The 16,523-nt window shown below is 38.7% G+C and overlaps 1 protein-coding gene across 16 annotated transcripts in view; it reads right to left on the minus strand.

Annotated features, from left to right (window-relative positions):
* Positions 1-16,523, minus strand: part of LOC129501357 (myomegalin-like) — a 182,000-nt gene that overhangs the window by 64,352 nt on the left and 101,125 nt on the right. For 14 of the 16 annotated variants that reach the window (XM_055312437.1, XM_055312429.1, XM_055312427.1 and 11 more), the window contains 11 exons: positions 10,404-10,535; positions 9,219-9,338; positions 8,673-8,792; positions 8,334-8,546; positions 6,766-6,924; positions 5,751-5,864; positions 5,426-5,563; positions 4,341-4,520; positions 3,205-3,399; positions 370-537; positions 117-198 (listed from right to left, as the gene is read on the minus strand). In XM_055312437.1, the coding sequence (XP_055168412.1) occupies positions 117-198; positions 370-537; positions 3,205-3,399; positions 4,341-4,520; positions 5,426-5,563; positions 5,751-5,864; positions 6,766-6,924; positions 8,334-8,546; positions 8,673-8,792; positions 9,219-9,338; positions 10,404-10,535 (1,621 nt within the window). The remainder of the gene's footprint in view (positions 1-116; positions 199-369; positions 538-3,204; positions 3,400-4,340; positions 4,521-5,425; positions 5,564-5,750; positions 5,865-6,765; positions 6,925-8,333; positions 8,547-8,672; positions 8,793-9,218; positions 9,339-10,403; positions 10,536-16,523) is intronic. The other 2 variants (XM_055312440.1, XM_055312430.1) reach the window with 2 other exon arrangements.

A 16,523-nucleotide genomic window follows, 5' to 3' on the forward strand; every position in this document is an offset into this window, starting at 1 on the left:
TAAACTTATTTTTTTCCATTAAAGTAGGAAAAGGGAGATTCTTGGCCAAACCTGTTAACAGAGTTACAGAAAGAAAAGACAAAAGGTTCCTTAGTGAAATTAAATTTGATACTTACCTAATGAGGACCTGGGTATACTGGTATCCCCTTTGGCAGTCAGGGAAATGCTATCATCTTTGGAGGGTATATGCACTGAACCCTAAAAATTGGAAGAGTCAGGGGATTTAGAAAGGTGCAGGAACCATGATCACAATGACAAGGACCTGGCATGTTCTCATATAATTTGGTATTAAAATCATCAGACACATGCCTCACACATAAAGAGAAAAGGCAGTTGGCATGAACATCTACACAAGCATATAATTCTTACTTTATCAGTCTGCTCTCCAAGATGAGGGCTGTTGGAGGTAACTTCTGTGGGTTGGTTAGAGATGAGTGCTTGGGAAACCATGAAGTCTTTCCCTCCTAAATACTGGCGCAGGGCCTGTAGTTCTGAATTTCTTTCCATAAGGGCTTGCACCATCTTCCCTGCAGCGGCCTAGTAAGGAAATCAAACATACCTTTAGGAAGACACTCTAATAAAACAAAATTTGTGTTCTGAAGTTATTCGTTAAAAGTCAACGGTTTATGAAAAGCCAGTGGGCTCCACCAAAATAGTTTCCTTGCTTTCAGTTTACAGGGAAAAATAGCTGAGGAGTGGAAAGAAAGTTTCTCCAAGGAAGAACACTGGGAAAACGGTGTGTAACATACCTACTACAGATAAAACAATATGAAGTTGGCCCTGCCAGAACTCTTCCAGACCAAGATGCAGAGATTCCACCTTGTGGGAGAGCAGATGTCCTTTATGCAGACACCTGCGCCTCTGGCCTGGATGTTCTTCACCCAAACATTTGTTTGGTTTATTCCTTCATATCTTTTCCTAATGATACCTCATCGGAATGGCCTCCTCTGCAGATCTTATCTAAAACAGCAACCTTTTCTCTACTCCCAACTCTCCTTGTCCTGCTAAGTTTTTTTTTTACAACACACTTACTGTCATTTGATTTATGCTCATTGTCTATCAACTAGATATAAGTTTCCTAAGGGCAGGTTCTATGATGTTTTCTTTGGTGCTGAATCACAAGCACAGTGTCTGGCACATAGTAGGCCTTCAATATATATTTATTAAATATATCAGTTACATGGAAACATTTTTTTTTCATGGAGACATTTTTTTATCAGACCAGACAATCCAGAAAATCTGAACCTCAAAACCACCAAACTCCATTTATTTAATTTCAAATCCCAGTTTTCTAAGGCAAGTGATGGCATAATAAGGAAAAGATCTAGAACATTATTTGTGACCACTACCACACAGAAAGCCTGCATTTAATCAGAAAATCTGGAAATAATAAACTAGGACTAAAATTACTGGGAGTAAAAGATGATGAATCAGAACTGTATTAGCTGTTATCAGTACCAATTGTTTCTGAGGACAATGACTACTGTTTTAATAAGAAGCTACGCTCTTGTCATAATTTCTAAGGGAAATAAGAGAGTAACCTTACATTTTTTGTAAGTAAAATTTGGGATCTTTAGGGATCTGGACACAGCCATTTTAGAGGTAACAGTACATTGTTAATTTGCCTGAATAAAAATCTGTAGAAGAAAGCTTGTAAGAAATGCAAATTCTTGAATCTACCTATACCTCCTAATTTCTGTCCCAGGAGCGAGCCTGGGAATCTGTTTTTAAAAAGCTATCCAGAGGAATTTCTTCTGATGTAAAATTTTAAAAGCAGATCTAGAAGAATGCAGCCATTACTCTCTTTCTTGAGTTAAAACAATCTTTTTGTAATTTCAGTCATCTGCTGGCTTCCACTATCAGCAGTGTGTAATATTTCTTTCTAGGTGAAATAAACTAGTTACTTCAAGTTACAAAGGGGTTAAGGAGAACACTCATCGAAAAGACTTGTTAGCCTCCTTCCAAAGACAAATAATTCAGTGCTTTTGTGAGGTCTATTCTAGAAGCAATTTCTACAGCTCACGGCAACATGTTTCTAAGGAAATGTATATTCACTTCAGTGGGCCTGAGGATTAGAAAAGAGGGCTGTAACCATACCATGATATAAGGAAGCATTAGAGAATATTATGGTCAAATAACAAAGGCAAATGCTGAGAATCTAGTCCTCCCCAAAACTGGCTGGGGGGATTCTGAGTAACTGGACCTTGAAATGCAGCACACATCTCTAGCCTTGAGGAGTAAGATACCTGGGAATAAGGATAAATTAAAAATTGATTTTTGATGGGAGCTTGGGTAGCTCAGTCCGTTAAACATATGCCTGCAGCTTGGGTCACAATCCTGGGATCAAGCCCTGCATTGGAAGGGGGAAGAGGGTGGTTCCTACTCAGTGGGAAGTCTGCTTCTCCCTCCAAGTCATGCTCACACTCTCTCTCTTTCAAATAAATAGATAAAATCTTAAAAAAAAAAAAAAAAAGAGCTGACTGTTGAAATACCTGTGTACCAGTATTGTAAGATTAATATATCCCATGTTACTATAAGATAATTTGTCATCACAGCCTTTGAAAAGAACACAATCTTTTTTCCTATTAAGATAATTCAGATTTTAGGGGCACCTGGGCAGCTCAGTTGGTTAAGTGTCTGCCTTCAGCTCAAGTCATAATCCCAAGGTCCTGGGATTGAGCACCGTAACAGGCTCCCTGCTCAGCCAGGAGTGTGCTTCTCCCTCTGCCCCTCCCCCCTGCTCCTTCTCTCTCTCAAATATTTTTTTTTAAAAAAAAGATAATTCAGATTTTATAGGAATTAAGAAAAAATATGTCAAGTGTACATTTTCCCATACCTTGCCTAGAAATAGAAACTATCACTCAAGTCTTGATAATTAAGAATCAAAAATCCAAATACTCATGAACCCTATATTCCCTTCTTTCAAAATTATCAGAATACTAAGGAAAAAAATGTACATAATGCAGTTAATGGGCACGTGTATTGTTTAGGCACCCTTCTCAATGCAAAGCGCTCTAAAAATATTGCATGCTCTGCTGATGGATGTAAAACTGTCGTCTAGGTAACGACTGAAGGAAGAAACCTTAACATGACATACTGTGAAATCACACAGACACACACATGCTACAAAGTTCAGAGACTCCCTATTCAGAGACTGACTATAAATGCACTTGACACCCTTCTGGTCTGTGTGTTAGTCCTTACTTGGCTCTCCTGCTCCCTGGTGCTCATAGACTGAAGCAGGCCTTGAATCTCTATTTCATGTTCCACTGCTTGTTTGTTTCGATCGGTTAGCAGTTCCTGTAGCATCCTTTCCTTTCGCTGTAGGCGCTGGCACAGCTCTTCTGCTACCTCATTCTGCCCAGGTCCGAGCTTACAGAACAAGGTGGCACTCAGATCCTGAAACGGAAGGGACAGTGTAAGTTTCGGAGGAAAGAAGTCCCTCTGCTACTTATCAAGAGGTTTATTAAGAATCTGTTATAGAAGAAAGAACTTTGGGATTTTGGAGAACAAGTACCATGTTTTATTTACTTTTGTTTCCCCAGATCTAGCACAGATCTGGTACACAGAAGACTGTAAAAACACGCTCAATGAACGAACACTAACAATAAAGAAAAATACTTATAATGATCACTTACATGTTGTTTTCTCAAGTATGCCCTTGCCCTTTCTAGGTGAAATATTACATATGCTTGCTCAGGGTATGTAATAATTAATACTAGATGAAAAGAAATGGACACTCAGTCCATTTATTTATTTTCTCCCCAATATAACTTTTATAGGGGAAACATAAAATGATAAGCTGAAAAAGAATGAACACTATACTGATTACCATGGTGACAAAGTTCCTACTTCTATACTTAGAGGTAGTACTGGTGGTTAAAACTGTGGAACCACATTGCCTGGACTGCTTCCTCGTTCTGCCACTTAAGAACTATGCTACTTTGGACAAGTTCCTTCATTTTAGAAGTCTGTTTCCTTGTCTGTAAAAGAAGGACAATAATATATACCTCATAGACTTGTCACATTCAATTAGTTAGGATTCATTAAGCAATTACAGCAGTGCCTAAAAGCATGAGCACCATCACTAATAAAAGTTAGCTATCATATTATAGGTGCGTGTTTTAGTTATAATTCTCACATGACTTATTTGAGAAAGATAATTATCACCTTGAGTTGAAGGTGGAGGAAAAAAGTCTCAGTGAAAGCCAATGACTTGCCCAGGCACAGGATGGAATTTGAGACTTGGGGCACTGGCCTCCCAGACATAAAGAGTCCCAATCCAAGACTGAGATTATGTAATCACCAAACCAATTGGCTTTAATTAACTAAAGTCTTGCCTCCACTTCTTTGTTCCTGTCATGCAGAGATGTCTGTAACTGCTGAATGATACTTTCTTGTTCCTTCTGCCAATGGCTAAATTTGGTTTCCTTTTCTTCTTTCAGCCATTGGAGGTTTTGACAGGTAGCAGACAACTGCTCTACTTCCAGGCCTTTGGCCCTCAGGAGACTCTCCATACTCTATAGTAAAAGAAAGCAAAAATAAGTCAAAGGACCACCCCACACTCCACAGGATAAACAAGACTTGATCCAACTTTATCTCCTAAATTACCAATTTTTTGCAAAAGAAGAAAACTTATTATCTAATCTGACAGTACCGTACTAATCTTTTCTTTGGTTTTAGAAACTCTCAGCTAATTTGTTTAGAGAATAAATATAATGTATATGATAAATGAAGTATTTCTGAGGAGGCAGGCTATGCTCTAGAGGAAGCGAAGGACTTCTTTCAGAAGTGGCAGATGGTTAAATATATAAGCTCTACAATATATATGCGAAAATAGCCAGAGTAAATACTAATAATCAAGTGTTCTGACTGTGGCTATACAAGGATATGTATATAGTATTAATGAGAAAACAACATTGTAACAGTTGTATGCTGGCAATGCTCATGTAAAAGTATATAGATGTTGACAAGGATTAGAAACAAATCAGAAGGATGTCTGAAAATCCATATTCACTGCTTCCCCCTACAAAGTCCACAGCAGAAGTACTAACACTTCTTACTTCCTAATCTATAATGATGGCTATTTTTGTTGTTTTTGTATTTTTTTTTTCTCATAAAGCAAATATCTTGGTTTTCAGATAATGAGGGAAAGGGGTTGATACTTCAGGTATAGAATCTAAGTGGGGGGATCCCTGGGTGGCGCAGCGGTTTGGCGCCTGCCTTTGGCCTAGGGCGCGATCCTGGAGACCCGGGATCGAATCCCACGTCAGGCTCCCGGTGCATGGAGCCTGCTTCTCCCTCTGCCTGCGTCTCTGCCTCTCTCTCTCTCCCTCTGTGACTATCATAAGTAAAAAAAAATTAAAAAAAAAAAAAAAAAAGAATCTAAGTGGGAAAAGGATCTCAAGACAGGTTGTGGTCTTACCTGCATGGTAGCTTCATTAGAGGAGAGAATAGCACGCAGTCTCTCTAAGTCATGATCACGTTCTCGCACAGCAAGATGAAATTGACGCAGTTCTTTTTCTTTCTCTTCCAGGGTGGAGAACTTTTCATCTATAGCCCGCTGTAAGGAAAGTAAGGATCCTAAAGCTCCTGAGGATTCACTATTGTGATCACACGTATACAATGAAAATATAAAGGAAGGGAAGACCAACTCTAAAAGCAGTAAATTAAGTGTACACATATTTTTAAGTACCTATGTGAACAGAATAATCAATCCATAGTGCCATAAACAAAATCAAGGTACATACCTCCAAAGCAACATCTCGGTCTTGTATTCGCTGCCGAAGTTTCTCAAGCAACATTTCATTTGCTTCAAGGGTTTTGTCTGACTTATCTCGATACTGCAGGAGCTCCCGAAATTCCTAACAAGACCAAAAAATATTTCCTTTTATTCATTTATCTAATATGCATTGAATTCCTACACTTTGCCAAGCGATTTGTTATTCAGGATAAAAAACAAAATGTGATCACTCTCCAGGAAAACACAGGTTAGCAGACATAACAGACATACAAATTGTTAATTACTGTACACATGTGTATATGTGTGTGTGCATATATGAATTTATATATACACCATGCATATACGGCTATGTCTGTGTCGCCAGCCACTAGGGGACCACAAGATGCATGGTCTAAACCTGCCTGAAGGTGTCACTAAAGATCTCCCAAAGGGGTTACATTTATTTACTCTAAATCTTAAAGGACTGGGAGTTTCTATCCAATGAAGAGGTGGTATGGGTATTTCTATCAGAGAAAAAATGTATACACAATACATGCACATGACGAAAAAACTGTACGTTCAGCAGAACATAAGGGATTCAATGGGACTAAAGCTTAGAGCAGGTGGTAGAAGTAAATACAGTCATCTTCAGTGTTTCTTATTTTCCCTGATGTTCATTTTATCACATAAGTAACTGGAAATTCCTATACAGATGTCTTCACCTACTAGATTGAGAGTAGCGGCTGTATCTCCTGTCTTCCGAGCATCTAGCATAGTATCTGGTTCACAGACATGTTTAATTTGCTGAATATTATTGCTTAAATCTTTCGGATCTATATTTATTATTTTGTACATGTGCTGATTAGTATCGTGGTTCGTGAATTGTACTTTCTACTTATTTTGTACCCTCCTGGTTCCCACCTCTCAGTTCTCTACATGTAACAGGCACTCAACACAAGTGGACTAATATCCTGAGATTACATGAATGGAACTTTCAGAGCTCTGCGAGCCCAGTTTTAGTTAAAACCATTATGTAGACTCACCTGAAGCAGCTGCTCTTTGTGGCTCAGACTATGGTTTAGGTGTTGAATGTGTTGCTCATGGGCTCTGATCTCATTACATTTTTCAGTCTCCAAGGTACGAAGCTGTTGGCTCTTACTCTGTAATTCTCCTTGGAGCTGCTGCAAGGCTTTCCGTAATTCCTGAATTAAACAGATGCCCTTTTTCAAACAATCTAAAATTTTCACCTGGTTAGTAGACAGGGAGTCCTTAAAACTTTCAAGACATATAGAATAAAACAAAAGTAGCAGAAAAGTGCCATTCTTAAAATTACTGTAGAAATACTATACATGAATCAGGGGCACCCGGGGGGCTCAGTGGTTGAGTAGCTGCCTTTGGCTCAGGGTTCTGGGATCCAGTCCAACATCAGGTTCCCCAGAGGGAGCCTGTTTCTCCCTCTGCCTATGTCTCTCCCTCTCATGAATAAATAAATAAAATCTGGGCAGCCCCGGTGGCCCAGCAGTTTAGTGCCACCTTCGGCCTGGGGTGTGATCCTGGAGACCCAGGATCAAGTCCCACGTCGGGCTCCCTGCATGGAGCCTGCTTCTCTCTCTGCCTCTCTCTTTCTCTCTGTCTGTCATGAGTAAATAAATAAAAGCTTTAAAAAAAAATCTTAAAAAATATATATTATACATGACAAATAGGATATGGGAAGCTGTGGCAACTGTGAGTGGCGGTAAGATGTAAATTTCATATTATATAGTAGTCTAATACTTTCTAGTTTTAAAATGATAGCTCTAACTACTCAGCAGAACTCTGTCCCACTGGAAACCTGGATAAGCTCAAGGACAGAATATTTCTATCATCCTTTTAAATCTTTTTTTTTTTTATTAAAGATTCTATCCATTTATTCATGAGAGACACACAGAGAGAGAGAGAGAGGCAGAGACACAGGAAGTGGGAGAAGCAGGCTCCATGCAGGGAGCCTGACGCAGTACTCGATCCCGGGTCTCCAGGATCACACCCTGGGCCGAAAGCAGCGCTAAACCGCTGAGCCACCCAGGCTGCCCCCTTTTAAATCCTTAAAAAGAAAATCGACAGCATATACTCTAGCAAGATAAAGGAACCACTTAATAATAATAATAATTTTTTAAAGATGTGGCTAACTGTACATGCCATTCCTCTGAGCTTGGTTGTTGTTTACCATTATTCTGTCTTGGTAACCTTTACTCACACTTCAAGAATAACCCCAGATGGCTCCTCCCTCATGAAGCTCTCCCTACCTCCCTTCCTCAGCCCCTCCTATATATTCCTATAGGACCCACACAGAACTCCTTTAACTCATCTTGGTATTTGCCACATGAAAATTCTGTTTATGTGACTCTCTCATACTAAACTACAAGTAGCTTAACAGGAAAGAGCTTATGATATTCACTCTTGTATTTCCAGAACACAGCCCAATATCTGGCACCTGGTATGAGGGCAATAAATGTTGAACTGAATTACTTAGATTAAGCAAAGTGACTCAAGGATTCAACACAAACTGTCCTGATACAAAGTTATTATCAGGGCAAAGTTAGCATTTTTGGTCACAAAATGATTGCTGATTTACCTGATTATGTTTCCAAGATGCCTCTTTCTGCTGTTCTCTTTCATGGGCTGCAGCCTCTACAAATTGGACACATCGTTTGGCATCAGCCAGTTGGCGTTCTTTTTGACGTACCAACCTCTGGAGTTTTTGAATCTCAAGCTGGCTGTAGAACAAACCACTCTGAAGATCAAGCAGAGCCATCTGTTGCTGAGCTGGGGAAGTACCCTGTGAGTTCTGGGGAAAAAAAAAAAAAAAAAGTAAAATTCAATCAAGAGGACAGCAAGCACTGAGCAGCTGAGAAGACCAACAAAATCAAGACTATGTCTGAAAAGCATGGCACTTCCTCAACCAGAATCTCACCTCCTGTCCTATGTGACCCTCAAATACATGAAGTTGTCCAAGCTGGCTTTGGTGTAGCATTTCTCGAAGCTTTGCCATTGTGTCATTTTGACTTTCAATCACCTGGTACAACTCCTCGGTCTGAAAATGAGACGGGGAGTACTGAACATGTTAGTAAACTAAAAATAAATTCCACTATCTCACCTGTACAGATTTTAGAAACACTGATTTAGGGGGGATCCCTGGATGGCGCAGCGGTTTGGCGCCTGCCTTTGGCCCAGGACACGATCCTGGAGACCCGGGATCGAATCCCACATCGGGATCCCGGTGCATGGAGCCTGCTTCTCCCTCTGCCTATCTCTGCCTCTCTCTCTCTCTCTCTGTGACTATCATAAATAAATAAAAATTTAAAAAAAAAAAAAAAGAAACACTGATTTAGATTACACTACAGTTTCTCTACACTAACATCTGTTAGTCTGATGATCTGTTTCTACAAAATACAGAATATGTGTCTACTTTGATAGAGCAAATAATTTCCTCACGGGTTCCTGACTGCCAAATATTTACCTCATTTTCCCTACTTTTCAGAGTTTCCTTGAGGCTTTGAATTGTACCATCTTGCTTCTGAGATGACTCCTGAGCAGACTTTAGCTCACAGCTCATTTCATTCAGTTTCTCTTGAAGAATCTGAATTCAGCAAAGAAAAACAGGTCAATTTCTTTTACCTTCAAATGCAACCAGTAAGTCCTTCCTCAAATCTAGGTTTAAAGAGTTTCCTAGAGAACATTGCCTTAATTTTTTTCCCAGGTGTAGTAACCTTTAAAGCCCTAAGTCGTTCATTAAGACAAAGTAGCAGGAAATATGAAATATTTCCTTCAATATTCAATTGCTTCAATTCTCATGTACTGCGCTTTCTTTGTGATGGGCAGTTGTACTGGGTACTTGTCCACATGAGTCACTGGGGGATTCTCTCTTTTTTTTTTTTTTTTTTTTTTTTTGAGAGACAGAATGAGAGTGAGCAAGCACACACACAGAATGCAGGGCATAGCAGCAGGGAGAGTCTTAAGCAGTCTACTGCCCAGCTCAGAGCCCAATGAGGGGCTCAATCGAACAACCTTGAGATCATGACCTGAGCTGAAATCAAGAGTCAGATGCTTAATGACTAAGCCACCCAGGTACCACTCACTGTAGATGCTTTACACAAAGACCAAGAGCTCTGCTATCTAGGACAGGACGGAACACTACAAAGCTACACCAAGCCAGAAGGAGGAAAAAAAACACATTATTTATATAATATAGCAATAAATCAGGTTAAGATTAACTTACTGAACTGTACTTAATATTCATTATGAGGTAAGGGTACCAAGCCAGAAGCTCAGCATTCAAATTGTGGGCACTGCTAAAATTTTCTTCTAAACAAACATTAGATTCCTTGGACTCTAAAGAGGTAAGAAGTTAAGCTAAAATCAAAAGCACAAACCTCCTATCTTGGTGCCTTATACAGTTAGACTACATTCAAGTTTTAAATACAGATCTAAAAGGCCAAAATTCTGATCTGTGTAGAGAAGGCTAAAATCCTGATGAGAGATAAAGGAAAGAAGTACACTTTTAATCAAATATTCCTTAGAGGAAGAGAAATACACAGTATCCATCTCCTGAATCTTACTCAGAGAGGTTAAGAACCTCAGCTAGAGCCTGACACAACCTCAGGAAACCCTGTGATCTCCAAGGGCCTGGACTGATTGATCATACTTTGTTGGTGGCCTCCATTTGCTGGATTTTTTCCTGGAGTTCAGCCAAGTGGGAATCAGATACAGACTGCTGAGTTATAATGGTCTCATCTGAATCCAGCTTTTGTTGCTTGAGTAACTCTTCAGTCACGGGCTGGGAAGAAGCAGCAAGACAAGTAAGTTGAGTTCAATGCAACCAACAATAAATTTCATCTTCAAATATGTCCGGCATCTTTCAGCAAAGACTTAGAAAACCAAAATTGTGCAGATGATCAGTACAAATTCCTAAAGACAATCCTGTTCCTTATTAAGAGTACTGATTTACTTCCACCCTTATGATACTCCCCAGCTCCTCTCCCTATCTTTCCCTATGAACTCACACAAATAGTACATATTCAGTTAAAGCAAATAATTTAGAGGTTAAAGAGAAAGAATTGAAAAAAGAAAATGCTTGAGATGACCAAATATTCACTTTATCCTATTTCTAATCAGGGAATTCAATAATCAACTATCTACCAGGGCACCTGGGGGGCTCAGTGATTGAATGTCTGCCTTTGGCTCAGGGCATGATCCTGAGGTCCTGGGATCGAGTTGCTTCTTCCTCTGCCTAGGTCTCTGCCTCTCTGTGTCTCTCATGAATAAATAAAGTCTTTTAAAAAAAGAAAAAAAAAATCAAACCTCTACCATCCCTAAGAGAGGAAGGTACATTTCAACTATGCCTGATGATATTATTGGAAAAATGGACAGATTTTGAATACGGACTATGCATTATAATACTTTATCAATACTAAATTTCCTAAATTTGGTAATTACATTGTAATTATGTAAGAGATGTTCTTGTCTTTAGGAAATATGCTTATTTAGTATAAAGACTCATACTATCTGCAACTAAGTCTCAGATGGCTCAGGAATTTTAAAAAAAAATGATGTGTCTATATAGACAGTGGGAGTGAAACACCAAATGTAGCAAAATATTAGTAACCAGTGAATCTTGATAAATGTTAGCAATTTGTGAATCTGGGAGTTCTTTGTATTTCTCTCGTGACTTCTCTATAAATTTGAAGTGGTTTCAAAATAAAAAGTACAAAAAATTAAAAACAAATTTCAAAATCCATAATGGTCTGGGAAGGAGGTATGTTTTATAGGAAAATCAATTCATCAAAAAGACTCAGGAGGAAAAAACACATTGTTTATATAATATAGCAATAAATCAGGTTAAGGTTAACTTAGTGAACTGTACTTAATATTCATTATGAGGTAAGGGTACTAAAAGAAAACTGTAGGAATTCACTGTAGCATTAAAATCCATTTCCTTGCTCTTTGACCCTTCCTACTGGACACCCCCCCTCCACACCCACTCCAATTAGGAAAAATATAAATCCATTAGGAAGAGAAAAAGGCAATTGCTTTTCATTTACCTTTTCTCTCACATTTTCAAATTCTGACTACCACCTTCTAGGCAGTGGAGTTAGAGCTTACCTCAAATCCCTTCCTGCCAGCAACTGACTGGAAGTATAAAAATTTCAGAAAAAAAAGTTTATTCTTCCAATATTATCAATTAAAAAAATATTTAATTTATTTATCCATGAGAGACACAGAGAGAGGGACAGAGACATAGGAAGTGGGAGAAGCAGGCTCCCTGTGGGGAGCCCAGTGTGGGACTCCTTCCCAGGACCCCCGGATCACAGCTAAACCAAAGGCAGATGCTCAATCACTGAGCCACTCAGGTGCCCCTATTCATCAGTTTTTTTAAAAACATCTGTTAAGTACCATAATATATAAAGCACTGCGGGAACTGGGAATGAGGAGTTATATAATGAAGGAACAAGGAAACACATAAAATATCAGATAGTGACATGCCCTTTGTTGTAAAACAGAAAAGCATTATAGAGTGGTAAAGTTACTCTAAGTTGGTTGACCAGTTACTTTGAACTGGTTAGATGGAGACCCACAGGACAGAAAGCCAGTCCCACAGAACAACCTAGGCAGAAGCTAGAGTAGCACTTTCCAAAAGTATAATGGGAGCCATGTAGGTAATTTAAAATTTTGTAATGACTTCACTGACTAAAGGTAAAAATAGATGAACTCAATTTCAATAAAATATTTTATCTCAGCCACTATATTATATCCAAAGAATTATCATAGACATGTATTCAATATAAAAATTATCAGCAAGGTATTTGACTTTCTTTCATACTAAGTCTCTGAAATTTGGGGTGTACTTTACACACACAGGATATCTCAATTCAGAGTAGCCACATTTCAAGTGCTCAACAGCCGCATAAAGTTAGTGGCTGCCTTGCTGGCTAGCACAGTGCTAAAGTGTACTGAGCACAGAGGAAGGTAATACATGATGAAGTGGAGAGAAAGTCAGGGATGAGGTCATACAGAGCTTCTACCGCAGGGTTAATGAAGCTGGAGTTCATTCTCATTGAAATGAGGATGGTTTACTTTGTTTTTCTGTTTTTTTATTTTTTATTTTTTTAAGATTTTATTTATTTGACAGAGAGCACAAGCAGGGGGAAGAGCCCAGAGAGGGAGAAGGAGAGGGAGAAGAAGCAGACTCCCTGCTGAGCAAGGAGCCCAAAGAGGGGGCTCTGAGATCACGACCTGAGCCAAAGGCACTTAACCCACTGAGCTGTCCAGGCCCTCCTGGATTGCAGAGTTTTTAACAGAAAAGTAACGCAATTGTATTTATATTTCAAAAAGGTCACTACAGCTGCTCTGTGGTGACTGGTCTGGGGGGCAGCAGAACAGGGAGACACACAGGGGACTGCTTCAGTAGTGCAGGTAAAAGAGAATAGTGGCTAGGATTATAGCGGTAAGAATGGATGGGGAGAGAAATGATATATTTGGATAGGTTTTGAAAGGAGAGTCAACAGACCTGGAGGGCCGTGAAAGGAGAGAAAGGCAGCAAGAAAAATTGAGGTATTTGTTGTGGGTGTAACAGGGAGCCGTGCTTGCCCTGAAGCACTGTGAAATTTTTTTTTTTTTAAGATTTATTTATTTATTCATGAGAGGCACAACATAGGCAGAGGGAGAAGCAGGCTCCTCGCAAGGAGCCCGATGTGGGACTTGATCCTGGATCCCTGGATCACCCTCTGAGCCAAAAGCAGATGCTAAACCCCTTAGCCACCCAGGCATCCCTGAAGCACTGTGAATTATGTCACACCATGGAAGAGGTAACTATACGAACAGATAAAACAATTCTAACTGATAAGTAAATAAGTAAATAATTACATCATTTATTTAATGATAAAACATTTTCTACAAAACCTGGCTTCTCAGTTTTTTAGGGTAAAACACCTTTCCAATTATATTTATTATAGATTTTTTTTCAAATTTAAACAAGCAGAATTCAAGAAAATAGCTGCAAGTTTAAAATGGTAGGGAAGGTGGTTCTATTTATTCACTTTATTTTTTTTAATTTATTTATTTATGATAGTCAGAGAGAGAGAGAGAGAGAGAGAGAGGCAGAGACACAGGCAGAGGGAGAAGCAGGCTCCATGCACCGGGAGCCTGACGTGGGATTCGATCCCGGGTCTCCAGGATCGCGCCCTGGGCCAAAGGCAGGCGCCAAACCGCTGCGCCACCCAGGGATCCCTATTTATTCACTTTAAATGAAACAATCTCAAGGGCACCTGGGTGGCTCAGTCAGTTAAGCATCTGCCGTCAGCTCAGGTCATGATCTGGGGTCCTGGAATCCTGTTCCACATCTGACTCCAGGTTCAATGGGAAGTCTGCTTTTTCCTCTGCCCCTATCCTTTGCTTGTGTTCTCTCTCAAAATCAATAAATCTTAAAAAAAAAAAAAAAAAAAAAAATCAAAGAATTTCAGAGCTGTGAAGGAAACTATAAATTAACCATCTGGTCTCATCCCAGACAGAGAACACTGGAGGAAATGGAGACTTAAGATAAGTAATGTCCAAAGTTACATCTGTTAAAACATGTTAAGTACCATAATATGTAAAGCACTGTGGGAGGAAATCAGAAAAAGGATCTAGTTAAGCCAGATGCACCGAATTTGGGAATGTATTTTTCATCTCTATAAACCCATTGCCTACCATAATGCCTGGAATATTGTAGGGACCAAAAGTTTGTTTAAAAAGAGAGGAAGAACAGAAACAAATGCAAATAAAATCAGGTCTGTCTCCTAATTTCCAATCCAATGCTCTAATCCTTCAGTAGCTCTTTAGAAATAAGACCAGATAAGATAGATGGATAGATATTTAATATAGACATTTCAACGGCAACTTTAAAGTCAAAAAATGCCACTGAATGGTACATAATGAATCTGGATCTAATCTGAACCCATCTTTGGCATTAATGATCATAGGAAATCTCTAATTCTGTAAATGTAATGTACTGACCTAAAGGCTGGAAGATGTTTTAAACACTTTATTATTGAACATCTCAGAAAAATGTCCTTTCACATAGCGTCTGCCAAAAGAACATTCAGTAAAGTCCTGAGTTAGGAGCTCATAATGAATTCTTGAGAAATACCAAGACATAAACCAATCATTCCTAAGACGATTTTATAAAGCCTGAAATCAGTAATACTCAATTTGGCTGAATCAGTGCTAATTTCTAGACTACAAGTCACTAAAATCATGTTATAATACTAATGCAATTTTAAGGTAAGCTCCTTTTGACTCATTTAAGACAAATGTTTTCCAGTAGCCGAAAAGAGAATTGCTTCCAGGCCTGATGTTGCATAATACAAGACCTTTAGGCTAAAAAAGTAGTTATTTAGATCCTTCTGGGTTGACAGTGTTTTTCTTGGCACTTTCCAGTCCTCACAATAACAAGTCTTAGATCTGGAACTGCTGTGGTTTTCTATTCCATTTTTAATAACGGGAGATACAAAAGAGCTATCAACTAGCATAAAATTAAAGGCCTAATCTTTGAGTAGCATCTAATGCCTATACCTTCCAAAAGGCCTGATCTAGGTTATGTAGCTAAATTGTGAGAGGGATAAATTTTCCATAGTCACACAGGAGCAGACCTTGGCATTGCAAGGCTTAGAGCAAAGATCTCCTGCTCTTTGAATTTAGATAGAAAAGGAAACTGCACAAGTCAGGGCTGAACTAATGTTTACTAAGTGACCACACCCCTCCTATCATCACTTTTCTAGTTCAGGGCCACACAATAAAGGAGAAAATTATCAGCTTATAGAATAAGGCATCAATATCTTTCTTTAGGTACTTAAACTACCTTGGGTTTTCAGGCATAAATTCTGTGAAAGGCAAATAAGTCAATTTGCATATTGCCAGAAAATTAGAAAGCAGAAGTACTACACTGTTGCTATTTTTCTTTAATATGAGAAAGAAGAGAAAGGATAAAAGCAATCAGAAGGAACTCGGATGATATGTAGCGCATAGAATGGGTACGTGGAGGATTAAACAAAGGAATCAAAATGATCTTACAGAACAATCTTGCTCTTTAAGGAGCTTTTCAGATTTTTAGTAGAATTTAACTAAAGAAAACATTTTTTCTTTCATAGTTTATTCTTTCTACAAACTAAAAACGGAACTATCAAAACTAATTTACATTTATTTCTATTCTTTCCACGTTTGTTCAGAGAAATAGATGAACACCAGTCTGCCTTTGTCCCAATGAGTTCTGGTTCTGACATAAAGCACACCAGGCCTAAAGGAGCTTAAAAGTCAACCAGACTTAAACAGACCAGATATCCCAAATACACATTTTATTTACACTCTGAGCCCACTTTAATCTGCTTCCTTCCACATCCTTAATTATTGAAGAAAATGGCATAGCAATTAAATGCCATTATTCTTCAAGCTGAATGTTTTCCCTCTCCTCTCAATGTTTTATTATTCTACAAGCAGTAAAGAATGTAAGCCAAGTGACAGCAGAAAGAGTACACATTACAACTTTAGAGGTCTATTTTTTTCCAATGTCCAAATTTAATGAAGTGATTTTAATGAAGACCTGACCTGAAGGTAGTTAGCATAGTTTAAATGTACTCCTTTCGATGACAATTTTCTTCACTGAATCCCTAAAGAATCTCTTTGGAATCCTTAGATTACAGAAAGAAGCCCCTTTATTTAAAATAGGTATTATTTAATTCAATGTACATCAGGAAATGTGATTTCATATACAGAATAAAAAGGTTTTGGCTGA

Source organism: Nyctereutes procyonoides, unplaced genomic scaffold (genome assembly GCF_905146905.1).
Source record: "Nyctereutes procyonoides isolate TBG_1078 unplaced genomic scaffold, NYPRO_anot_genome, whole genome shotgun sequence".
Classification (NCBI taxonomy): domain Eukaryota; kingdom Metazoa; phylum Chordata; class Mammalia; order Carnivora; family Canidae; genus Nyctereutes; species Nyctereutes procyonoides.